General features: G+C 37.3%; 1 protein-coding gene across 7 annotated transcripts in view; it reads left to right on the forward strand.

Moving 5' to 3' along the window:
* Positions 1-21,113, forward strand: part of LOC150084231 (peripheral plasma membrane protein CASK-like) — a 1,403,586-nt gene extending 1,382,473 nt beyond the window's left edge. For all 7 annotated transcript variants that reach the window (XM_090375948.1, XM_090375952.1, XM_090375953.1 and 4 more), the window contains 2 exons: positions 8,633-8,713; positions 19,056-21,113. In XM_090375948.1, the coding sequence (XP_090232074.1) occupies positions 8,633-8,713; positions 19,056-19,235 (261 nt within the window). In that variant the 3' untranslated portion in view covers positions 19,236-21,113. The remainder of the gene's footprint in view (positions 1-8,632; positions 8,714-19,055) is intronic.
* Positions 21,114-23,767: the final 2,654 nt, after the last annotated feature.

Genomic DNA, 23,767 nt, shown 5'->3' on the forward strand with positions numbered 1-23,767 from the left:
ACCAAAGACCACAGGAGGCATTGAATGGAGCGTGTTGGGAATGGTGGGAGGTGTTTTACCAAGATCATTAATACATGAGTTGGAAGAAAAATGGGATGCTAGCAGGTCAGCTTTATCCTTGGCTGAAGTGACAACAGAACTGTCTAGTTTGGACAGAGGTGGGCAAAAGTTGCAGCCAATAGCTTTGGCAAGAGACCAGAATGCTCGGCTACCATTAGGGCAAGAAGCAAGTTTTCTACTCTTAGCCTGTTCAAACTCTAGTTTGGACTGATTAATAACTGCTTTACAATTGTTGCGAGCTTTGGTGTAGGCAGAAAATGAAACTGAAGAATTAGAAACAAGCCAATTACGATATGCAACATTCTTCTCTTGAACAGCCTTAGCACATTTATTGGAAAACCAAGGTTTAGATAAAGGATGAGATTTTAAAGTGGAGTGTCGGATAAAGGATTCCATTCCTGCAAGAATAATTTTACTGACACGATCTGAGAAAACGTTGACATCAGAAGTTTTGAAACAGTAATCCAACCAAGGAAAAGAAGAAAAGAAATCGTGAAGGTCATCCCAATTTGCATTCTTGTAATGCCAAACAACACGAGGGTGGGAATAGCCATGAGATAAAGGCTCCATTGGAGAAGAGACAATCACCAAGTTCTGATCTGAAGTGCCTAAAGGACCTCTCCCTTCGACCATGTACTTAAAAGGGTTGTTTGTGAGAAAAAGATCAAGCGTGTTGGCTGTATGATTAGGATTGTCCTGTTTTCTTGTAGGTAAATGAACAATCTGTGCAAGGTCATTAGTAATTGCAAAAGCCTCAGCATCTCGACCAGCTGGGTCGGTGTGACTAGAAAACGGAAGCCAGCTGGAGCTGTGAACATTAAAATCACCAAGAAAAATTACCTCACTGTTAGAAAGTTGGACTGGAGAAAGTCAAGTTGCAAAGAGAGGAAGTCAAAGAGAGCTCCAAATGATTAGTGGAGTTGGGAGAATGGTAGAGACAACAGATGAATTTGACATAATGAGGTAGAGAGATTTTAAGCCAGAGAAGATTTCAATTGCCAAGTCTCTGACAGGGAATATCAGAACGGACGTATGCACAAGTACTACCTTTGAGGTGAAAGGAATCATACAGCAAATAATTTGAGCATCTGAGATGAGCAGTAGTTGAATCAACCGATAACTGAGATTCTGTCAGAAAAAGTACATGAGGTTTGGCAGACTGCAAGTGGAAATGTACATTGTTGAGATTAGAATTGATAAAACGCATATTTGTGAAATGAATTAGGAAGTGCTTGGGAGGTTTAGATCTTTTCGCAGATAAGCTTGCTCTATTAGTTTGGCAATTCATGGTGTATTCAATAGTAAGAAAAAGTGGGTGGGACATGCTGTATGAAATAATGAAATTTTTGGATATGGCATACACATGGTAAGAATATACCCAGATCCTTGATGTAACGTGGCCTCGACAATGCTCCCCGCATACATGCTACTCTGACTCCCTCCAGTCACTATCTGACAGAGTTGAGGTAGCAAGATTATACACTAGCTGATCCGGAAGCCTCCTAGAGAGTTACCAATAGGTTCGGTCCGGTGTACGAACTAGTGGCCGGCCTGCGAACACCGTTTTAGAGCTGTATCCTCGAAATGTAAGGAATATTGGATCTCGCCACAATGTTCATCAAAACCTGAAAAGTCATCAATCATACTGCATGATGGAAGAGATAGGGAAGGGTTGACCGGAACTTAGCTCTAGAGACTAAACATGGGTTCCACCAATTCAAGCCTCCAATAAGCAAAGTGGTGGTATTGCACTGGTTGATGAGAGTCATCTACCTGGTAATATAGAGGGCCATTCCTCCATGTGGTGTGGGCAACACACCTCGACCCCTACTTATGTTGGTTCACACCTGGGTGGTCACCCACCATGTACTTGTGCATGGAGGTTATACCCAGGTAGGCCCCGGGTGCCAAGCGTTATAGTGATCAAGCGATTTCCAGAGTGATTTCTAGAGCGTTTTTGTCAAAGCTACAGTTATATTCATTTGTAAAAGTTTTCTTACGTTCCCATTAATTATTTGTTAACTTAGTATTACGAATTGTAACTAAGTTACAGGAAGGAAATTCACCTTTCTTTTTTTCTCTTTATACTAACGCATTAACCCTTATACCGCTTGGTCACTCTAGCGGCAATGCTCCTGCCTCCCCGTGGCGGGGCCGGTAACCTGGGAGAAGAAATCCACTCTCCCGGGGCTGAAAGGAGCAAAGATGGAAAACAGTTCTTTTCCACCTTTAGAGCCATCGAGCTCAAGACTAGAAAATGATACCGGAAATGACCACTCTCAACCAAAGAGGTTGAAAACAACCCCACAAGAGGAAATACCAGCATTCCTCATACTACACTCTCTATCAGAGTTGCCTCTGAATAAACTGTCCCCATTCCTTGTCCAAAAATGCATTGAGTCTGCTGCAGGTTCACCAAAAACAGTAAAGCGGCTCCAGTCAGGGGATCTTCTTGTAGAGACCATGAAATCCCAGCATTCCGAAAAATTATTAAACATGACCACTTTTGGCGGACAACCAATAAAAGTTACTCCCCATGCCACCTTAAACTCCTCGAAGGGAGTAATCGCAGAATGGGACTTGTTAGCTGTATCAGAGGAGATAGTTCAAGAGCTAAGTAAACAAAAAGTCATACAAGCAAGGAGAATTATGACTCGTAAAGATGGTGTTCTTGTTCCCACTAGGAGCATAATTCTTACTTTCAGCTCTCCCATCCTACCATCATCTGTTAAAGCAGGCTATCTCCATTGCCGTGTCCGTTCTTACATCCCAAACCCACTCAGGTGTTACAAGTGCCAAAGATATGGACACTCCCAAACAGCATGTCGTGGTGAGTCAGTATGTCCAATTTGTGGATCGAAGGAGCACAATCAAACTGAATGCACTGCTACGACTTCTGTTTGCCCAAACTGTAAGGGTGATCACCCAGCTTTTTCTAAAAGTTGCGAACTTTGGAAGCAAGGAAAAAAAAATCCAGAAATATAAAATTGAGAATAAAGTGACATACCCAGAGGCGAGAAGGCAAATACTAAAAACAGATCCAAAACGCACATATGCAACGGCTGCTAAACAATTTCAGTCAACAGGTACACAAACAGATGTTGCCGTTCCCCCAAATATGTCTATCGCTAATTGGGCACGCTCCATGCTCTCTGCCCCCAAACAGTGTCCTTCGCAACAAAAAATTGAACAAGCCAGTAATACCCCAATTACCATTCCAGCTAATGTAAACCCAACAGCAAAACAAAAAGTGACAGAAACCATGGTACTGAAACCACCAAATTCAACCAGAATGGATATTGACCAGCACAATGACCCAGAAGATGCCATATTAGAACTTCATGCGACTGATGAGATGGACGTAACACGTCCCTACTTTCCAAAGAAAGACAAAGGAAAATCGGATCGATGCAAACAAGTCACAACTAAAAAGCAGTCAGAAACAAAAACAACCAACAAAACCGCCTAATGGAAAGAATTCTTCAATGGAATTGTAGAGGGTTTCGCAGTACAAAAGATGATATATGTGATCTCATCCACCGTTATGATCCAGCAGGCGTATCCCTACAGGAAACTTATTTAAATTCACAAGTGTGTCCTACTATAAAAAATTACTCTATCTTTAGAAGAGATAGAAATATCGACTCTCCAGCCCGTGGAGGAGTGGCAGTTCTTATAAGAAACAACGTACCCTCCAAACATATTGCTCTTCAGACTCCTTTTGAAGTAGTGGCAGTGCGCATTGAAATTGGCATCACTCTTACAATAGCATCTATATATATATTCCTCCTAATTTCTCATTTTCTTCAGATGACCTAGAAAAACTAATAGAACAGCTACCGTCTCCTTTCTGCTTACTTGGAGACTTTAATGCTCATCATCCGATGTGGGGATCTCCAACAATTGACAAGAGAGGCAAGTTAATAGAATCCCTTCTGGACTCTTATCAACTTACCCTTCTGAACACTGGTGAACCTACCTATATTCATTTTTCGACAGGATCCATGAGTGCAATAGACCTGTCAATCTGTTCTCCTTCCGTATATACTATTATGGAGTGGTCGATTCTTGAAAATCCACTAAACAGTGATCACCTTCCGATTCTCTGCAAGCTGCAAACACGGGCAAACTCTCCTTCACCACGTCGCTCCTCTTGGAAATTTCGTAGGGCACGCTGGTATGAATATGCAACCCACGTGCAGTTAGACAATAAAATAATTCAATCTCAACCCATAGACAATGTCACAGAACATGTAACTAAACAAATATTACAAGCTGCTACCTCCGCAATACCAAAATCTTTCCCGGGGAAACGGAAACATAGTAATTACTGGTGGAATCAAGACTGCACACACGCCAAACAGTACAAAAATAGAGCTTGGAATTTATTTCGAAAATATCCCACAACTACCAATCTAATTAACTTCAAAAGACTGAAAGCTCAGTTCCGCCAAATAAGACGAAAAACAAAGAAAGATGCCTGGATTAGCTTTTCCTCGAGCATAAACAAGGATACAGACAGCAGAATTATCTGGAGAAAAATACAAACACTAAATGGCAAATACATTTAGTCCCCAGCTACAATACTAAACTGGGAAGGGAAAGAGTTGTCATCCCCGGGAGAAATAGCAAATGCCTTAGCGGAATCATTCGCCAGTATATCAGCAATAGCCTCCTATAAACCAACCTTTCAGCGAATTAAAAAAACTGCAGAGCAGCATAAGATTAATTTTTCCACGAGAATTTCACATCCATATAACCAGCCATTCACATTAACAGAACTTTTTGGATCGCTTAATAAAACATCAAATAGCGCTGCTGGTCCAGATGGGATCTACTATATAATGTTAAAACAACTGAACGACAGAGCAAAAGGATCCTTGTTAAATTATTACAACCGAATATTCTTAGAAAATGCTTACCCAGTTTCCTGGTGTCACTCAATAGTTCTAGCCGTCCCAAAGCCCGGAAAGGATCGTACCTTTCCACATAACTATAGGCCAATTTCACTGACCAATTGTTTAGGCAAAGTCCTGGAAAAAATGGTTCACAGGCGGTTAATCTGGTTCCTCGAAACTAACAACTTGCTAAATAGTAATCAGTATGGGTTTCGGAAAAACCGTTCCACCTTAGACGTAATGATAAAAGCAGAGTCAAATATACGTAATGCCTTCATAAGGGGACAGCATCTGGTGATGATTAATCTAGATATTCAGAAAGCCTTTGATATCACCTGGCGGTATGGTGTTCTTAAAGATCTACACTCTTTCGGCTTGAGAGGTCATTTACCCAAATTTATACAAAGCTTCCTATGCCATAGAACTTTTCAGGTCAGATACATGAATAATTTATCCAAAACATTTGAACAAGCGGAAGGTGTACCACAGGGTTCCATTCTGAGTCCAATATTATTTGCAATAAGAATCACCAACATGACAAGGGATGTACCAAGTACAGTACAATCGTACATGTTTGCCGATGACCTCATTATCTCTACTCAATCCCAGACTATGAACACCATCGAAAGGCAACTTCAAATTGCTATAGCTAGTATAGAATCATGGGCATTGCGGAATGGTTATTCCCTAGCAGAAAAGAAGTCTACTGCTATTCATTTCTGTAAAAAACGGAAATTACATCCGGACCCAGAAATATTTTTAAACAACAGCCTGATTCCAGTCACTAACAATTTCCGTCTGTTGGAGTTAAATCTAGATAATAAACTTAATTTTGCTTCCCATATGGTGTACCTCCGGAATACTTGTCTTAAAAAACTGAATATCCTAAAAGCTGTCTCCGCTATGTCATGGGGTGCTGACAGAAGCTCTCTCCTACATCTTTATAGAGCTTTAATAAGATCGCGCTTGGATTATGGAGCACCTGTCTACGACTCTGCCAGGAAAAGTTCTCTATTACGTCTGAACACCATCCAGCACAGTGCCCTTAGAATAGCTGTTGGAGCCTTCAGAACATCTCCGGTTCAAAGCCTGTATATTGAGGCAAACGAATCCCCTCTGCATCTCAGGAGAAAAATGTTATTGTTAAATTATGCAGCAAAGATTGGAAGTACTCCAGCCCACCCCAGCTGGCAGTATCTGTTTGATCCTCAACACACCCTGCTATATCACAATAAACCTAATGAAAACCGCCCTGCTGGGATTCGACTGCAAGAACTCATGGTCAGTTGGAAAATAAACTTTAAGAATATATTCCAAGACCTTGCTACCCCTGAACCTTCCTGGACTGAATTCATACCTCTCTGTGACAATTTCTTTTCAAGATGGGGAAAATCCTCCCTGGCAAATACCAACTTTCAACAGCTACATAAATTGCATTCTTTGGAAAACTCAGAGAAAGTTCAGATCTATACCGACGGCTCCAAAACAGATACGGCTGTTGGTGCAGCAGCAGTTTCCGCCACTTTCTTAACAACTGCCTCTCTTCCCACTGAATGCAGTATCTATACTGCAGAATTATTTGCAATAAAACTGGCTCTAGATAACATAGACAAATATCATATTAAACAATCTCTGATATATACAGATTCTTTAAGTGCAATCAGTGCCTTTCAATCTACCTTTCCTCCCTCTCATCCCGTTCTTAAAGAGATCCGGTCTAAATTATTTTGCCATCAAACAGCCAACTACAAGGTCATCTTCTGCTGGATTCCTGGTCATGTCGGCATCCAAGGTAATGATCGTGCGGATGAGGCTGCTAAACATCCCGACTCTGGATCTTACAGTCAACTGAAAGTTCCATACACAGACTACAAATCCATTATTAGAAAAACATGTTGGAAACAATGGTCTCACCTCTGGCAATCTCAAACCAATAATAAACTGTTCCAGATAAAAAAAGAGCCTCAACTGTGGACATCTAGTTTTAGAAGAAACAGGCGACAAGAAGTAATCCTGGCAAGGCTTCGCATCGGTCATTCACATCCAACTCATCTGCATTTGCTTTTGGGAGAGACTCCTCCTCAGTGTTTTTTTTGCCAGTCGCATCTAACAATAAAACATATTCTCATTGAATGTCCCCACCTTTCATCTGTCCGAAATTCCAGCTTCAGCTCCCTCTCCAACTTCCAGGAACCCTTAACCTTATCACATATTCTTGGTAAGGAAGCAAATTTCGAGGATCTGTTTAAGTATTTAAAACGCATAAACTTATATAATAGCATCTAATCATAACGTGAAATCAGAGATACCCAAACCATGAACAGGCGCAATATGGCCCAAGAGGCCCTTGTGCCAAAAAACCTCAAATACAACAACAACAACAATACCCAGGTAGATATGAAGTTTTCTGAGCAGTGCAGACAGTCTGCAAGAGTAGCTCATAGTGTTTTGCCAATGATATACAGGAATTTTTCTAGCAGGGATAAGGAGGTGATTATCCCTTTATATAAGGCAATGGTCAGGCCACACCTTGAGTGAACTCTGCTTTTTGTAGAGTTCTCCTGTTTAACTTCTGCCTATTATACTTAATCTCCAGCTTTTCAAAAGTTGGTAGGTATACAGCAAGCATTAAAACTTTTTTTCTTATCTACTTGGTTGGGCTTGCTTTTTTTTTTTTTTTTTTTTTGCAGCAAAAGCCTGTGGCTTCCTTGCACTACATGGCAAATACTGTTACATCTGACTCACTTCCTTGTCACATGGATAGGTACTGAAAAGCATCTTACTGGTGTTATTGTTTCCTAGTATCAAAGTGGCCAGAAGCAACTATACGGTGCCTCCGTAGTCAGGTGGGCAGGAGCAGCAGTGTGTAGCACATGCTTCTTGATTAGACTTGGGTTCGAGCCCGTTCCCACCAAATATGGAAAGGTCAGGGAATGACCACCGCATATCCCCGGAGCAATATGCCCTTAGTTGCTAATGCTCCTAAAAACCAAATAACAAACAAACAAACAAACAAACACAAGCAACAATACAACATATGTGCACGCACACACTTACTTGCTGCACAAACATAGCACTGTACTTATTCCTGACCATTTTAGAGTTACTTATCACAGAGTTGAACTAATACAGTCTCCTATGAAAGTATATAACTGTTGCTGATACGGCTAAGTGAATGGTATGTTGCAACATCAGTTGTATTATAGAAGTTTCTATACAACTAAACATGTGCTATTATGTGAAAAATTGAAGAATGATATGAATGGTACCAGTAACGTAACTGAATAAAGAATAAACAAAATTGGTAATTAAAAAATATAATAATTTTTATCTGAACAAATTATTCAAACTCATCAATCCACAACTAGCTTAGATTATCACTGTCCCATTGTATCACAAATGTTAATTATGTAAACTAATTGATTCTGTGTGAGATAGTTTGTGAACGTGCTCATTACCTGTTATCTCACATGCCTAACTATTGATCCATTTTATTTTGATTAACTTCGGTAATTATGATGTCAACCCAATCTGAAATTAATTTTTATATATACAGTTTATTGACCGTGGGAAAATCACAGTTTTAAATTTTTGTGTGTGAACAGTTGAGTATTCTGATACCTTTTAATGTTTTTTAATTTTTTAAGGTATAAACTTTTATTATTTAACTTTAGGCCTTGAAAATCTTGCGGACATCAGAATATTCTCCATATGTAGTGTTCATAGCAGCTCCTGCATTAGGAAATATGCAAGATGTAAGTAATTCTCGCCTGAGTACTTGGAAAGTTGAACATTTAGCAGTCATTTTTTAAATCTTTAAAGTAGTCATTTTTAGAATTAATTTAAGTTACTTCTTTATTGAAGTTACTTTCACAAAGGATGAAGTAATTTTTGCTTTTTTTTTTTTTTTGTCCCCTGATGTGCCTTTGCCAAACTATAGCATTAATATACCTTTCTAAAATAACAAATCGAATTAAACTTTTACTCCCTTAATATAATAAATCCTCAAGTGATCAGTGTTAATTTAAAACATTTTGATACTTTCAGGAATTACCAACATTTCAGGAGTCACAGTAATCTATCAGATGTTTTTGTATGTCTTGATATATCACAGGGACTGTTGACCCACTTTAATTTTTAACTTCAGTGTCTGTGTGTGGGTATAGATACCCTATCCCAACATTTGTGGGGAGGGGATAATTTAAAAAAAAAATTCCTTCAACACCTTTCAAGGAAGTTCTAGTGAAGGGGAGTAATAGGAATAAACTCCGTTTTAAGTTCAGCAAATGTGAACAGCTGTGTTAAAATATCCCTGGCTAGATTTCACCCCCAACACTTTCACTTGGGTAACTTTTTATGAATAGACATAACTATGATTCGGCGCCTCCGTAGCCAGGTGGGAAGGAGCAGCAGTGCGTAGCACACGCTTCTTGATTAGACCGGGGTTCGAGCCCGTCACCACCAAATACGGATGATGCGGAAAGGTCAGGAAATGACCACCGCATATCCCGGAGCAATATGGCCTAAGCTGCTAATGCTCCTAAAAACCAAAACAACAACATAACTATGATTCCCACAGTGCAGCAGATCATTTGCAACAGCAGTGGGAGCCACTTGCAGAGGTGAAGATGCCAAAACCATAGGGGTGTTTCAGATTTCTGTAATTCACTACTAGAAAGGTAAATTTTCCTTTTGATTTCTGTTAGAGAAGTTTACTTCTATGCGACACTCGTCTGAAGGTAGAAGAGCAGAAGACTGAAAAAAAAAAAAAAAAAAAATACCAAAAGGCCATTTTTTAACATTTTCCAAAAAATTAACTATGTGACTATAACCATGAAGATTTCTTTTTGAAACTTTGAAAGCATTATAGGCTTCTAAAAGTTGTGTGAAAACCAGAACGTACAGTTTAAAATTAACACAGATTAAAAAAGAAGGGAACAAAACTATCGGTGTTATGATTATATTTTAACACTCAATATTTCTTAATGAGAAATATTCAAAATTGTCCATGGTAAAGGTGTTTTAAGATGGGGAGGGAGAGAGGGAACTGTTGCCCCAATGCTAACATGCATGCCAATAGGTTACCAAAACTATACAGGAACGAATCAGGGGGGGATTATATTTAGCAAGCATAATAGCCACAAATTCCCTTGCTCAGTCCAATTAAAGAGCATCATAGTGCTTCATAGTACTTTCACGTGAAAGTAAAAGAGATCCAGGCAATAGAATATTGGTAGATATAAATTCTATGCTAGATATAAACTAGTCAGTAATCAAGTCACAAAGGAGGTCAGGCAAGCAAAAACAGATTATGAGAAAACTTCAGCAAAGGATGCAGTGAAAAAAACAGCAAAGACTTCTTTACTTATATAAATGCCTTAGTCCCTCATGCACCATAAAAACCAAAATCAATGAACAACTTACATAAACACTAGAAGGAAGAGGATTAATCAGCTTGGTCCGCTCGATATTGACAGTTTGACTGTTAAAGATCATGCTCAGGTTGCTGACAAACTGAATGAGTATTTTGCATCTGCATCCACATATGAGGAATTCTTTAAGAAAGGGGATGCCAGAAGTTTATCAAGCTCTAATATGTAGCTAAATGACTTTGCAATAACTGAAAGGAAAGTGGAAGAGAAATTGTCGAAGTTAAATATAAGAAAGGCATCTATCCATTTATATTAAAGGAGGCAGCAATGTAAGTAAGCAAATCATAATTATAATTATGACAGCATCCTTGGATTCAGGGGAGATCCCCGAAGATTGGAGATGTGCAAATCCATCTCCAATTAACAAAGGGGGAATCAAAAGGTGACAAGTAATCACAGACCTGTCAGTTTAACTTCTGTTCCAGGGAAAATAATGGCATCATCTAGACAAAGTTACAGTTATACTTTATACACAGCATGAGTTTAAGGGGAAATCTTGCCTGATCAATTTGATTGGATACTACGATGTGGTCACAAAGGAAACTACATGCAAAAATAATTTTGATATCATATACTTGAATATTTCAGGAAAGCTTTTGATATTGCTGCTGTGGATAAAGGGATGGCTGAGTGAGTGAAGACAAAGAGTGGTAATCAATGGACATGGCTCTTCATGGACTAATGTTATTAGTGGAGTCCCCCAGGGTTCAGCCCATTGTTGTTTTCTATATTTATCAATGATATTGATGAAGGCATATTGAGCTTAATGTCCAAGTTTGCAGATGATACAAAGGTTGGCAGGGTGGTTAAGGACAGTAACGATGGTATACTACTGCAACAGGATGTAGAAAAGTTAGGCAGATGGACTGAGAAATGGCAATTGAAATTTAACATTGATAAATGCAAAGTACGGCATATGATTGGCAGTAACCCCAGAGTAATGTACCAACTGTTTGGTACAGCAGGGTAGTATCACAGGGGAGTTTTAAGAAAATGAAAAACACCTGGGGGTAATTGTGCAGTAAGATATGAAGTTCTCTGAGCAGTGCAGACAGGCTGCCACAACAGCTCATGTTCTGAAAATTGCAGCATTTGGAGATTAGGCACCTGCATGGTGATCTGATTGAGGTGTTTAAGGCTTTGAATGGATTGAGCAAGCTCAATGCTGATGGGATTTCTTGCTCAGACTGCACAAGAGGGGGCACAAATTTGAATTGAGGAAGGATGGTTGCAGAATAGATATGCAGAAGTTTGCCTTTGGCCAAAGGGTGGTTGATTACTGGAACAAACTTCCATCTGTCATTGTGGAAGTTGATAGTTTAAATAAATTCAAGGAAGAACTAGACAAACTATTGGAGGGAATGAATAGGTCCCCCCCCCCCGGCTAATGCTGTATAAGCTTGCTTTCTTACATCATTTGCCATTGCTAATACTGTAATTTGCTATTTAGGGAAAGTCGGACATTTAATTGGATGGACCTATCAGAGTGAACAAGTTTCAATTCTTGGATGGATGTCATAATCATTCTTTTCTTAAGGAATGTCCATACACTTGTTAAGAGTTGATTAGTTGTACATTGGGACAAAGTCAACAGTTCTGCTGCCAACTTTCTTGATGGCCTTTTTGACCCAGGATTGAAAAGGTTGTTGTTTGTTATTTGGTTTTTAGGAGCATTAGCGACTAAGGCCATATTGCTCTGGGATATGCGGTGGTCATTCCCTGACCTTTCCGCATCCTCCGTATTTGGTGGTGACAGGCTCGAACCCTGGTCTAATCAAGAAGCATGTGCTGCGCACTGCTGCTCCTTCCCACCTGGCTACGGAGGCGCCTGATTGAAAAGGGCAGAGACATTTTTGGGCTTTCTTTTCACTATGACTCAATTAATCAGCCTCCAATGAAAGTTGCTTACTGGTTTTTCTTGTCAAATTGGGGGTGGGGAAGTCTAAAAGTAGGATGGTTTCCCTCTGAGTGGTTTAAAAATCTAAAACCGCATATTTGTGTGCGGTGTGTATCTGAGACCTTATCCACTGAAACTGAGGTTTATCAGTTGGGATACTGATTGAAGTATTAGTAGCTTTGTTGTTAGTTTGAGGAGTATCTTTTTTCAGATGTTGAGAGTGCAATGTTGATCCAGTTAGCTTCAAGTATGAGAAGCAACTAGGTATGCGTAAATAATTTGTCTATGTGCCTCAGGAAATATGACTTTATGTTCTAATGTGTATCTTTAAATTTTCATTCTAGTTTTCCAAAAGGCTGGGTGGCTTTCTTTGCAGTTTGGGTAAATGGAGGTTGTGGCTGAGCAGTCAGCTTGAGTATTCTTCTTATTAGAACCAGAGATGGGACAAATGGCATCACTTCAACATCCTTGCTGAAATTGGCCATATTTCTGGCATTTGAAACAATTAATGGGTTTCAAAATGTAAGGATGAATTCAACAGTTTAAATATCCAGCTTTAACTGATGATGATAAGTCTGGAGTGCTGAAAGTTACATTGATGGATCTAGTTGGAATGAGATTACCATCTGTTGTCATGATTTGTTTGGCATATAATACTTTTTGATCACTGAGTTCTTGAAGTTATTCCTCTTCAGGCCATAAGTAGGTCTCACTCTGTGATTACACCTTTAGAAGAGTTCAAAGTATTGTGTGAGTAATGAATATTGGCAGCCCAACCAAAGTTATCTTTAGCTGCTCAGAATGTTTTGGAGTCACTATTTCAATCAGTAGCTCTCTGAACTGGAGGCATTTCATCATTTTTTGTGATCTAGTGATAAATTCTAGGTATTTCTAAATCAAAAAGGGTGATAACTTTCCAATAGGTTGGGTGGATGGAAAGTGTGTCACATCATGGCTGCATGTTTCTCTTCAAAAACTTTTAGGATGACTAGAGTCGTGATCCACATGAGATGGTTCAGTTCTTTAGTTTGAAGGCTGTAAAGGTAGAAAACTGTTAGTGTCCATGGTAGTTCCTTTTGGCCGTAGCGGTTTATCTTTATTGCCCAGCTTTCTAGCCCTGCCACAGGGAGGCAGGAACAGTGCTTCCCGGTGGCCAAGAGTATAAGTTAGCATAGTTATTAGAACTAATAAAAAATTAAATTAAAGGGGTGTTTTCTTCTTTCTGGGCTCTCTTCTTAGTACTTTTAAGTAGAGCTACTAAACAGAAAAATTAACAACTGTCAGAGAAGATAAGGAAACTATCAGTCACAGGAGAGAAAACATTCCATAAGCACGCAAGAATTGCTTAGCACACAGGGCACCTACCATTTGGACAGGAATCAAGTTTTCTACTCTTTGCCTGTTCAAAATTGGGTTTGGAATGATTAATAACTGCTTTACAATTGTTATGAGCTTTAGGTAGAAAATGAAGCTGGAACCAATTGTGATATGCTACAGCCTTAGCACATTTATTGGAAACCAAGGTTTAGATAAGGGAGAAGATTGTAGGGTGAAATGTGGAATAAAGGATTTTATCCTTTATTGCACATTTCAAGGTGTTGCTGTTAAATAACAAGACTGTTGCAATAAAATAATCAAAATATTTTATACCTTACAAGTTATCCCCTTCAAAATAATTGTGCTTACTCACACTGTTCCACACGTTTCTTTCAAGCACAGAAACATTTCTGGAAGTCATTTTCTGTAAACCCTTTTAACACTTATGGTCATTTTTTTCTGAATGTCTTCAATGGACCGAAAATGGGTTCCCTTAAGTACACTTTTCAGTTAAGGGGAACTAGGTCTGCTGAGTAGAGTGCATGTTCACACACGGATTTGTTTTGTTTTTTGGCCGGAACATTGTCTTGATGGAGTATCCAACCATCCTTCCACAATTCAGATCTCTTCCCTTGAATTTTTTTTACGCAGCCTGATTTGGTGGGGGTATCAGCCATAACAATTCCTTTAACATCAAAGAAAACAAGCAGCATTTTTGATTTCGGCATTCTTTCTTTTTTTGGTCTGGAGGGTTGTTTAGTCTTCCATTGCATTGACTGTCTTTATATACCTTATATTAAGTCACTGGCTCTGTCATCAAATCTACCAACTGCTTTTTCAGTCACTTCTAATAGAAATAGAAGCTGAAACTTTGTACATATTCCTAATTTGTGTGACAATGCATTCTATCAAATTTGAGCTAAATCTATCATGCATTGCACTGTGCAGCCATTATCGGCAACCCAGATTGCAGACCTTTTCCCCACTTCTTATCTGTTTAGAAGGGTGTAATTTTATAAACAATCTCTTTTGATGTAATAATGTTTCCAATTAAATTTGAGCTAATCCATCACGTAGTCCACCATGCAGCTATTACATGTCTTATATCAAGCTACCTTTACATGGTTGTATGCATGTAATATATACATATAAAGCATGCAAGATTTTATCATCTATCCTTACTTTGTGCAAATTTTTTTTGTTGGTGTAAATCTTTTCACATAAATTTTCAACCATACTTTATTTATAAAAAGTGTATGAAATTTCTGTTCATTAAAAATAAGATAAAACAATATAAAAAACAAGTTTTTCAAAAATATACCTTAATTCCAATAAAATATAAGGTTTTGCCGTTTTTTATGTTGCAGGGGTAAAGGCCACACCTTATATTTTATCGGAATTAAGGTATATTTTTGAAAAACTTTTTTTTTTATTATTATTTTTTATTTAGATTCTGGGTTGTACTGGAAAGCAGAACTTTCGTCACAAGTAATTACAGTATTCAGAAAGTCTGGATCTTCAATTTTTTTTCCAAACATCTTCACAGACTTGGAGTCTATTCATTCTTCATTCAAAATTTTTGGCACCATCTTGGTACACTTTTCTTGTGCCTAAATTTTCAGTTAAAATTTGTTTTTTTGTCCATATTGAATTCTGATGCAATCATTACAATGCTTAAATGACAATCCCTTTTAATCAATGCCCTTACGGTTCACATTTTCATCAGTTTTCATGAATACCGGACAGTCTGGCCATTCATAGTCTTCCACGTTCTCTCTTCCTTCTCAAAATCTTTTATGCCATTCAAACATGCAAGCACTTAAAGTATCTTACTCATAAACTTGGCGTAACAACTCATAACTTTCAGTTGGTGATTGCCTTAGTTTTGTTAAAAATTTTAGGTTGGTTCATTGTTCGATTCTTTTGTCCGTCATTTTTCTGTAAAACTGCAAAAACACGAGGTTATGAAATCCTATCTCACTGAAAATTGAATGAGCATGTTGGAATGTAACTTTACAGACAACTAGGGAAAGGTTCAACTGCTGTGCCTTTGTTTTGTAAAGGTGGTGCTTGAAGTGTAGTGGCTGTGTGCACAGTCTCATTATTTAAGAGCCACACCTCATGGCTAGCCAGTCAGTTAATGCCAAGATTTCAATGTTTTATGAGTTCATATCTCACTACATACCATAACCTGCCCTGCTATTTGTATCTTTGTGGAATTATCTTCATTCTTAAATTATGCATACTTATGATATTCAACTGTAAATCATCTTAGGCTTGTCACAGCTGAGGTCAGGAGCGAGAATGCAGTAGTAAATGCTCTTTCAGTGGACCGTCGTTCAAGCCTGTGACTGCTAAATAGACTATTGATTGTATTTATGATTTATTGTAAACTCCTCTGACCTGGTGGTTGTGCTGGAGAACAACCACCAGCCAAAAAACAAGAACTTTTTTTTGTATAAAATGGTCTTTGGGAATATTGTGCCTATTCTGACACACAATTCATCTACTCTTACTAATTGCATGATGGAAAAGCAGCAAAAATGAAAAATAAAACAAAGTAGAATTATACCGTTCACTTCTAACAGTCAAAATCAAATTTTTTCTCTCTAAGAATGAAATGCAGTGAGGTAATATGTAATTTTTGCTGGATGACAGCTTATGATGAAATGTAGTTTTACTTATTTTCTCCACTAAATTAATGAATAGAATGCACCTTGTAGGTAAATTTCCAAAAGCAGTAGGCAGACAAGTATTAAAGAATTGGGATTATTATTAGCCACATGGTGCAAGGAAGTCTGAGGCTTATGCTGCACCAGCCAAAAAAATTTTTCTGTGTTAACCTGTGTGTGAGAGAGAGACCCTGGGTGTGCCAAGCCCATACTCACCAGATGTGAACCTCTGGTGTGTTTTCACAGCATTTCACATAAAGTAAAATTTATTAAACCAAGGAAGAGGTATAGTACTAGTATTAGTAAAGAAAAATTGATGCAAGGAAACAATCATTTAGCATATTTAAGCATGAATCTTGAGAAAAAAAAAAAAAAAAAAAGGTCACCTAGTTAATCTGTATATCTGTCCAAACATTATAAACTCTCTGGCTCTGCAAGGTTAGGTGGTAATTATTCCATCACTTAATAGCTCTGACTTAAAGAGAATTTTCTTATATCCAATTGCAACTATCCTTTCATAATTTGAATGCATGTCCTCTATACCACCTGTGAAAGAAAAAAGATACCCACATTATTTTATTTATCAAAGTCTTAAATACCTCATTAAGTCTCTACCCCTGAGACACCTGTTCTTGAGACTGCTACCCATGAAACTCAAGTCTCTCTCTCTCTCTCTCTCTCTCTCTCTCTTGATAGGAATATTTCTTTATAGCAGAGGTTCCCAAACAAGTGCAAATAGATTTGACATAAAATTTAGCTATGAGTAAACATAATTTTATAAATTAATATATATTTCAATACATTTTAATCTTAAAGATTGAATGTCTGCTTAATTGAACTTGTTGCTCTTTTCTTCCCCTTTTCCAACAGATCCATGAGCTTTCCAAATCTGTATAGAATACACAAGGCTTTGTATAGTCAAATAATTATTTCTTTTGTCTCTGTACTGCTAAATTCTTGAACATCATAGATAAAACATCAGGTGCAATGTTAGCAGCCTGTCTTAAATGCTGAGAGAAATTTTCGTGCCAGATTGCACAATTATTCAAGTCTCTCATTATCAACTGCTTTAAGTTTGCTTCCCAAATAATAATCTGGGTTACTGAGTGGTCAGGAATGGGACTGCAGTAGCACACACTCTGAGTAGACTGAGGTTCAAGCACCTAACTGCTAAATACAGTCAACTGCACTGGACCAGCATGGAAAGATTATGGCCCATTTCCATCAACGTGAATTGTTGAGGCGGCTTCCATCCTGCAGTGGATTGATAATGGCTGCAGCCTACCTTTTACCACTATCCTGTTTCCCAACATTGATTATGAAAACTTTCACTCCACCATATTGAATTTTAATACTGATATATTAAATATTAGCCACAATTTTATGTTAAAGGTTTCTGTTTATATTCGGGGCTCTCCATGTGGCACAATATACACTGATGAACCAAAACATTAAGACCAGTGAGTCGTTATGCAAATTGAAGCAACTGCAGGTGAACTACGGCGTGGGTCGGGACATGGTATAAAAAACACCTGATACTGAACTCCGTTAATCAGTGTTACTTTTGTTCTTCAGGTGGGAAAGGCAGTGGACTTAAGCGGGTTTGACAAAGGCCAAATTGTAATGGCCAGACGACTGGGTCAGAGCATATCCGAAACGGCATGGCTGGTGGGCTGCTCACAGTTAGCCGTGGTTAGTACATACCGAAAGTGGTCCAAGGAAGGAAAACCCATGAACTGCCGGCAAGGTGTTGTATGACCACGGCTCATCGATGCTTGAGATGAACAAATGTTCTCCCAGATGGTACGTGGCAACAGAAGGGCAACTCGCCTGTAATTGGAATGCTGGTGATGGGGGTAATGCGTCACAACACACAGTACATTGAATCCTGCCGAAAATGGGGCTGCATAGCCGCAGGCCGCTCCAAGTGCCCATGCTAACCACGGCTCACCGGTGACAGTGCCTACAACAGGCATGCAAGCATTGAAACTGGACCTTGAGTGATTGGAAGAAGGTCATCTGGCCTGATGAATCATGTTTCCTGTTGCACCATGTGGACAGCTAGGTACTTGTGCGTCATTTACCTGGGGAAGTGATGGTGCCTGGATGCATTGTGGGACGAAAACAAGCTGGTGGCGGCGGTGTCATGCTTTGGGCAATGTTCTGCTGGAATACCCTGGGTCCAGTCATCCATGTGCCGGGCACTGACGTCTACCACCTACCTGAACATCATTGCTGACCAGGTACGCCCTTTCATGACAATGGTCTTCCCCTCTGGCGGTGCAGTCTTTCAGCAGGATAATACGCCATGACACATCACCTGGATTGTTCGAGACTGGTTAGCAGAACATGAGGAAGACTTCCAGGTATTGCCCTGGCCTCCAAATTTCCCAGACATCAATCCCATCGAGCATCTGTGGTTTGTGTTGGAACAGCAATTCCAATCTTCAGTATCTCAACCACGGACCTCCTTACAGGAGTTAAAGGACCTGCTGGTTACGTGTTGGTACCAAAACCACAAGACAAATTTAGAAATGTTATAGCGTCCATGCCTCGCCAGCTACAAGATGTTTTGGCTGCACGTGGAGGACCAACATCATATTAGGTAGGTGGTTATGTTTTGGTTCATCGGTATCTTCTCGCCTCTGACCCTATTTGAGAATAAACTGAAATTTATTGTAGATAATTATTAGAAATATGTAAAACTGTGAACCTATCATGATTTTTTTTATAATTTGATGTTTCAAAATTTATTTTACTATTTTTCTTTTATTTGTAGGTGGATGGAAGTTTAGAACGCCTTTATAAAGAAAGTGAACTTCTCAGACAAGCATACGGTCATTTTTTTGACCTAACAATAGTAAATAATGACATAGAAGAGACGATCAGATCACTAGAAAAGACATTAGAAAAAATTAACACCACATCACAGTGGGTACCTGTTGGCTGGGTCTATTGACTTCCTATCATATTTGCTCAGAGCCTCAACTCGGGAAATCATGCCACATGAACTGCACTTCTTTTCATGAAGTCAGCAGGTCTGGGTAGGCAATCAAAACAACATCCTGCCGTTTCCATTCCATGCACAGATCAATTGACTTTCAGTGGACTAAGTTTAAAAACTGCCATTGCAGCCTGTCGTTTGGGCTTGCCGTTTCGTGCAACAACTAACAATGCAGTGAAGACAAAAGCACAAGGGTCATTGTACTGCAGTTGTGTCATTTACGATACAGCTTGCTACTCATTCAATTTGTTTATTGCATCAAATTATGTTTACTATAGCTGTTTTGATAAGGAGGAAACTTAGAACTAGATAATTATTGGTACAGGAATTTGTGGGGTAAGGGATTAACGTTCAGGGAACTTTTGAAAATCGGGTAAATGTTGTGGCATGCATTTATTTCTGTTAAGATTTGTTACTGTAGTTTGAAAGTTTAAGTACTATTATGCTATAATAGCAGTATTTGCCTTACAGTGAAATAGTTAGAGGAAACAAGCAAAGCTTTCACGCTGCTGAGAAAATTACTTAAAACAATAAAAATGATACAATCATGTGGCCTACAACCTTATAGTTCCCTACCAGTAAAAAAGGAGGATGATGGCCATAACCATAGCTAAACTTTTATGAGCTTAATTATGTATAAGTGATATTCAAATTGATGTCATTAAGTTGCATTAATTTAGAAATACGTGAACTAAACCTTATTCCATAATATATTTGTGCAATTAGTTGTAGTATGTTAGGTCAAGACAAATCCCACCTTTTATTTTGCAATTGAGATGAGAATTGAATTATTTAGATGGATGATTATTTGAAAATGCAATATTTAGTCTGACCAGATTCTGACCACAGAATAATCAAAACAACTTTGCATAATTTTCTGAGAGATTATTTATCCTTTCTTTCTAAATTTTTCAGTTATTTGTTAGTTTGTTGCTTAGAAATGAGTTTTTGAGAATATATCAAAGGCAGCAGTTCATATTGATGCACTATAAAAAAATAAAATAATATCTTTACCAAATAATTTTTAAATAGATATTCTCATATAGTGAATTTTATATGCTTCATTCAAACATAATATCATGCACAGAACACCTCCAATTAAAAAACTGAAGATGTTCTATGCTTGCTGCAAAACATCAAATTTTTTGTGAATCAAAGCAATCCATTATAGACTCAAATTCCAGACCTCAAATAAAGTGTTAACCTTTTCTGTTAACACTGAGAAAGCAATAATTTATGATTGTCATGATTTTGTGTTGAAAGTCCTGCAGCTTTTCGGTCATTCTACAGACATACCTTTCAATTGTTTAAAAAGTAAGTCCCATCAGGATTAAATCTGGCTCATCTCTCCACAAAACTGACAATTCAGCTAAAATGAGATTAGTTCTGCTTGAGCAAGCAAAATATTTTTAAACATATCCAAGGGTATGTTTATCCTTGCTGTTGTCTTCTCCAAATAAAAATTAGCCTTATATCATGAAGGAAATTGATGTGAATGACCACAGTACAAATATAGAATCAACTTATGTTGAATATAATGCTTAGACAGAAACTACTGTAAAAAGAAACTTTAGTGATGCTCATGTGTTTGTATATATGATTTCATGCCAGATTGCACAATTATTTTATATCATGAGAGAAAGAACTACACATACATGCTACAAGTGGTGTGTGCATATTGCATTTCTCTGGATATACAAGACAACATGAACTGAGCTCCTTAGAAAGTGCAGCTCAAGGCTGGTCCACTTGCTTAGATTTTTTAAAAGTGGTAGGCCCTACAGTGAATGTTGCACAACATTAAAGTAAATTATTATTATTTTTTTTTTTTAAAGCAGGAAGGGAATGTCCTCTACAGATATTTATATATTAATTCAATTTCTAAATGTAAATTTCAGAGTTTTGTAAGCCAAAATCAAAACAACAATGGACATTTTCAAAGCTACTTTTGCACTGCCATCTATTGAAATGGCAGTTAAGGCACATAAAAGGATGTATTTGAAATGTACTTGAAACAACGTCGAAAAATGTAGATCTTTGTACTTACTACCCAAGCCCACACATGAAATCTATGGTGTTTGTGTTCAACCAAGCTCAGTCAGTTTGTAATCTGAGAAAAGACTCAGGTTACTTTAACACTATTCCTGAACTATCACAATATCAATTGAACTTTGCTTCCCAGAATACATTTTAGAACCTCTTCTAATCATTTTTTTCACACAGCACTACTAACCCTGTTATATGGACCAGCTAATTACTACTATTTACATATGCACCCATAAAGTTGTGCTGATTCACAATAAATCTTGGTGTTTTGCATTCAAGTTTTAAAACTTTACTGTGTTCTATGTTTTCTTTGCCAGGAGATAATTGCCAAACTACAGAGTTCTTTTACCATAAATCGTGTGTTGGTCACATAGAGTTGTATATCTTAACAAGTTCCACTATAAACATTTTTAACATAGAAAAACTTTGAACTTGGATACCAAAATGAATTAATTTTAAATGCCAAAATGGAACTGTTAAATCAATAGAAGGGAACTACAAATTTAGAGATATTTTCATGATTATCAAATTGCTTGGAGCTCTTCAGAGTTTTTAATGCATTTCAGGAAATCTTACTTTTGTGCATCTTCCACAGCTGGGCAAAATCGGCTAAGAAGTTTTATTTTGAATGTATAAGATCACATTGGAGAGTTGTTTCCTGGGTTAAGATTAGCAATATGTTATTTTGAGATCCTGCTGATCTTATATGTAAAAATATGCAACTAGTCTGCATTTTTTTTTTTTTTTTCTATTTTATTGTTCAAAACAATATTTTTATATAAAAGTTAGTATCTATCCTCCATGTTAGTAATCTAATCAACTACTAGCCTTTTTAGAAGTTAAAAAAACTTTACTTCTAAAGATTATTAGCATTAATTTTGACAACTTTCATCCAGGTTTTCAAAACTTTTCTCAGTCATTTAATTATTTACTTGAGAGAAACAAAAACAATCAATACAATTATTTACATTAAGAATCTAAGCTAGTTTCCAAAGTCAAGCAATTTCTTATATATAATACGAAAACTTCATATATTATTTTCTTAATCTCTCTCTCTCATAGTTTAATCTACTAAATATTTTGTAATTATTTGTTGAGAGGGTCATTGCATGATTGTAATGAATTAATGTGAAATATAAATACTGTGCAAATTGTTATAAATAAATTTTAGTGTGTATAAAGTATTGCACAATATAATTCTAATAATTGGGGACATTTCTGGATTCCAGGTTGAATCCTGTTATCAAGTTTAATCAGGAAAGATTGAAAGCTAGGACTGGGTCTTGTTCTACACTGTAAGAAACTGCTGATTAATGAAATATATCAGTATCATCCTAAATAAAGACTGGCTACAAATAAATAATAATAAAAGTCTTTTCATCTTTACTAATTTTTCCACAGAATGACAGGATCCAAATTTAGTTGTGAAAAAAATGTTAATCTTACATGGCAGTAGCTTGGGTTTTTTTTAGTGTTTTCTTTTAAATGTAGCACAGGGTGAAAAACATGCTGAAATCACACTGTATTCAAAATATAATACAGATATATGGATCTCTTTGCTTCTATAAAGTGATTCTGGAAATGCTGTCTTCCATCAAAAATACAATACTACTAACCAGGAAAGTATGAATGACTTTATTACAACATTTACACTAGTATTACATGCTCATTTGTAAGATTAGCTAAATAACATCTGCCATCACACAGTGGCCTTTACACAAAGTAGAGAGAAACTCATTTAAAAGAAAGTGTATTCTACAGGAGTTGGAATGTTAGCCAGGCATAAGCCTGAAAACTGAATTCTACAATCTGTGCCTATTTTTCTTCATTCTTATTGTAATGTAGTCTACAGCTAAGTTGTAGACCACAAAATATGATAACATTAAAAATGTGTTAAAATGATATAAGTCTCAATCACAGTTTTTTTTTTCCTTCTGATTTTGATCATTGTGTTGGAGGTGCTAATTCAGTGCAAGTTGAAACTAATATAGATTTAACTTCTCTTTTTGGAAAGCATAACAAAATTAGGGCATATTTAAAATGTCTTCTACAAAGTCTGGATGAAAGTTTTCCTTAGTGTTGTCATAAGCTTATTTTTTATGTGTTATTTACACTATTTATAGAAATACATATTTCAGCTAACAGTATTATAGATTATGTAAAAAAAGTTTTTTTTTTTTTTTTTTTTGTAATGGAAAGGTTTCACTAGAAGCAAGCATGTTTCAGGCTATGCAGTTTTCTTCACTATTTTAGTATTTCTTTAACAATGGATTTTTATTTTAGCTTATTCACTTTATGTAATCACATATCTTCAAAGTTTAATCTGACAGTATGTTCTTACCTACTTCTTATAGTCCTAACAGGCCTTCATTTTTAAACCATAATAGTATGATAGATGTTTTATTTAATAATGGCTGATTGTTATACTGCTTTGTAATTAT

Source organism: Mastigoproctus giganteus, chromosome 6, assembly GCF_048544385.1.
Source record: "Mastigoproctus giganteus isolate SK-2022 chromosome 6, ASM4854438v1, whole genome shotgun sequence".
Classification (NCBI taxonomy): domain Eukaryota; kingdom Metazoa; phylum Arthropoda; class Arachnida; order Uropygi; family Thelyphonidae; genus Mastigoproctus; species Mastigoproctus giganteus.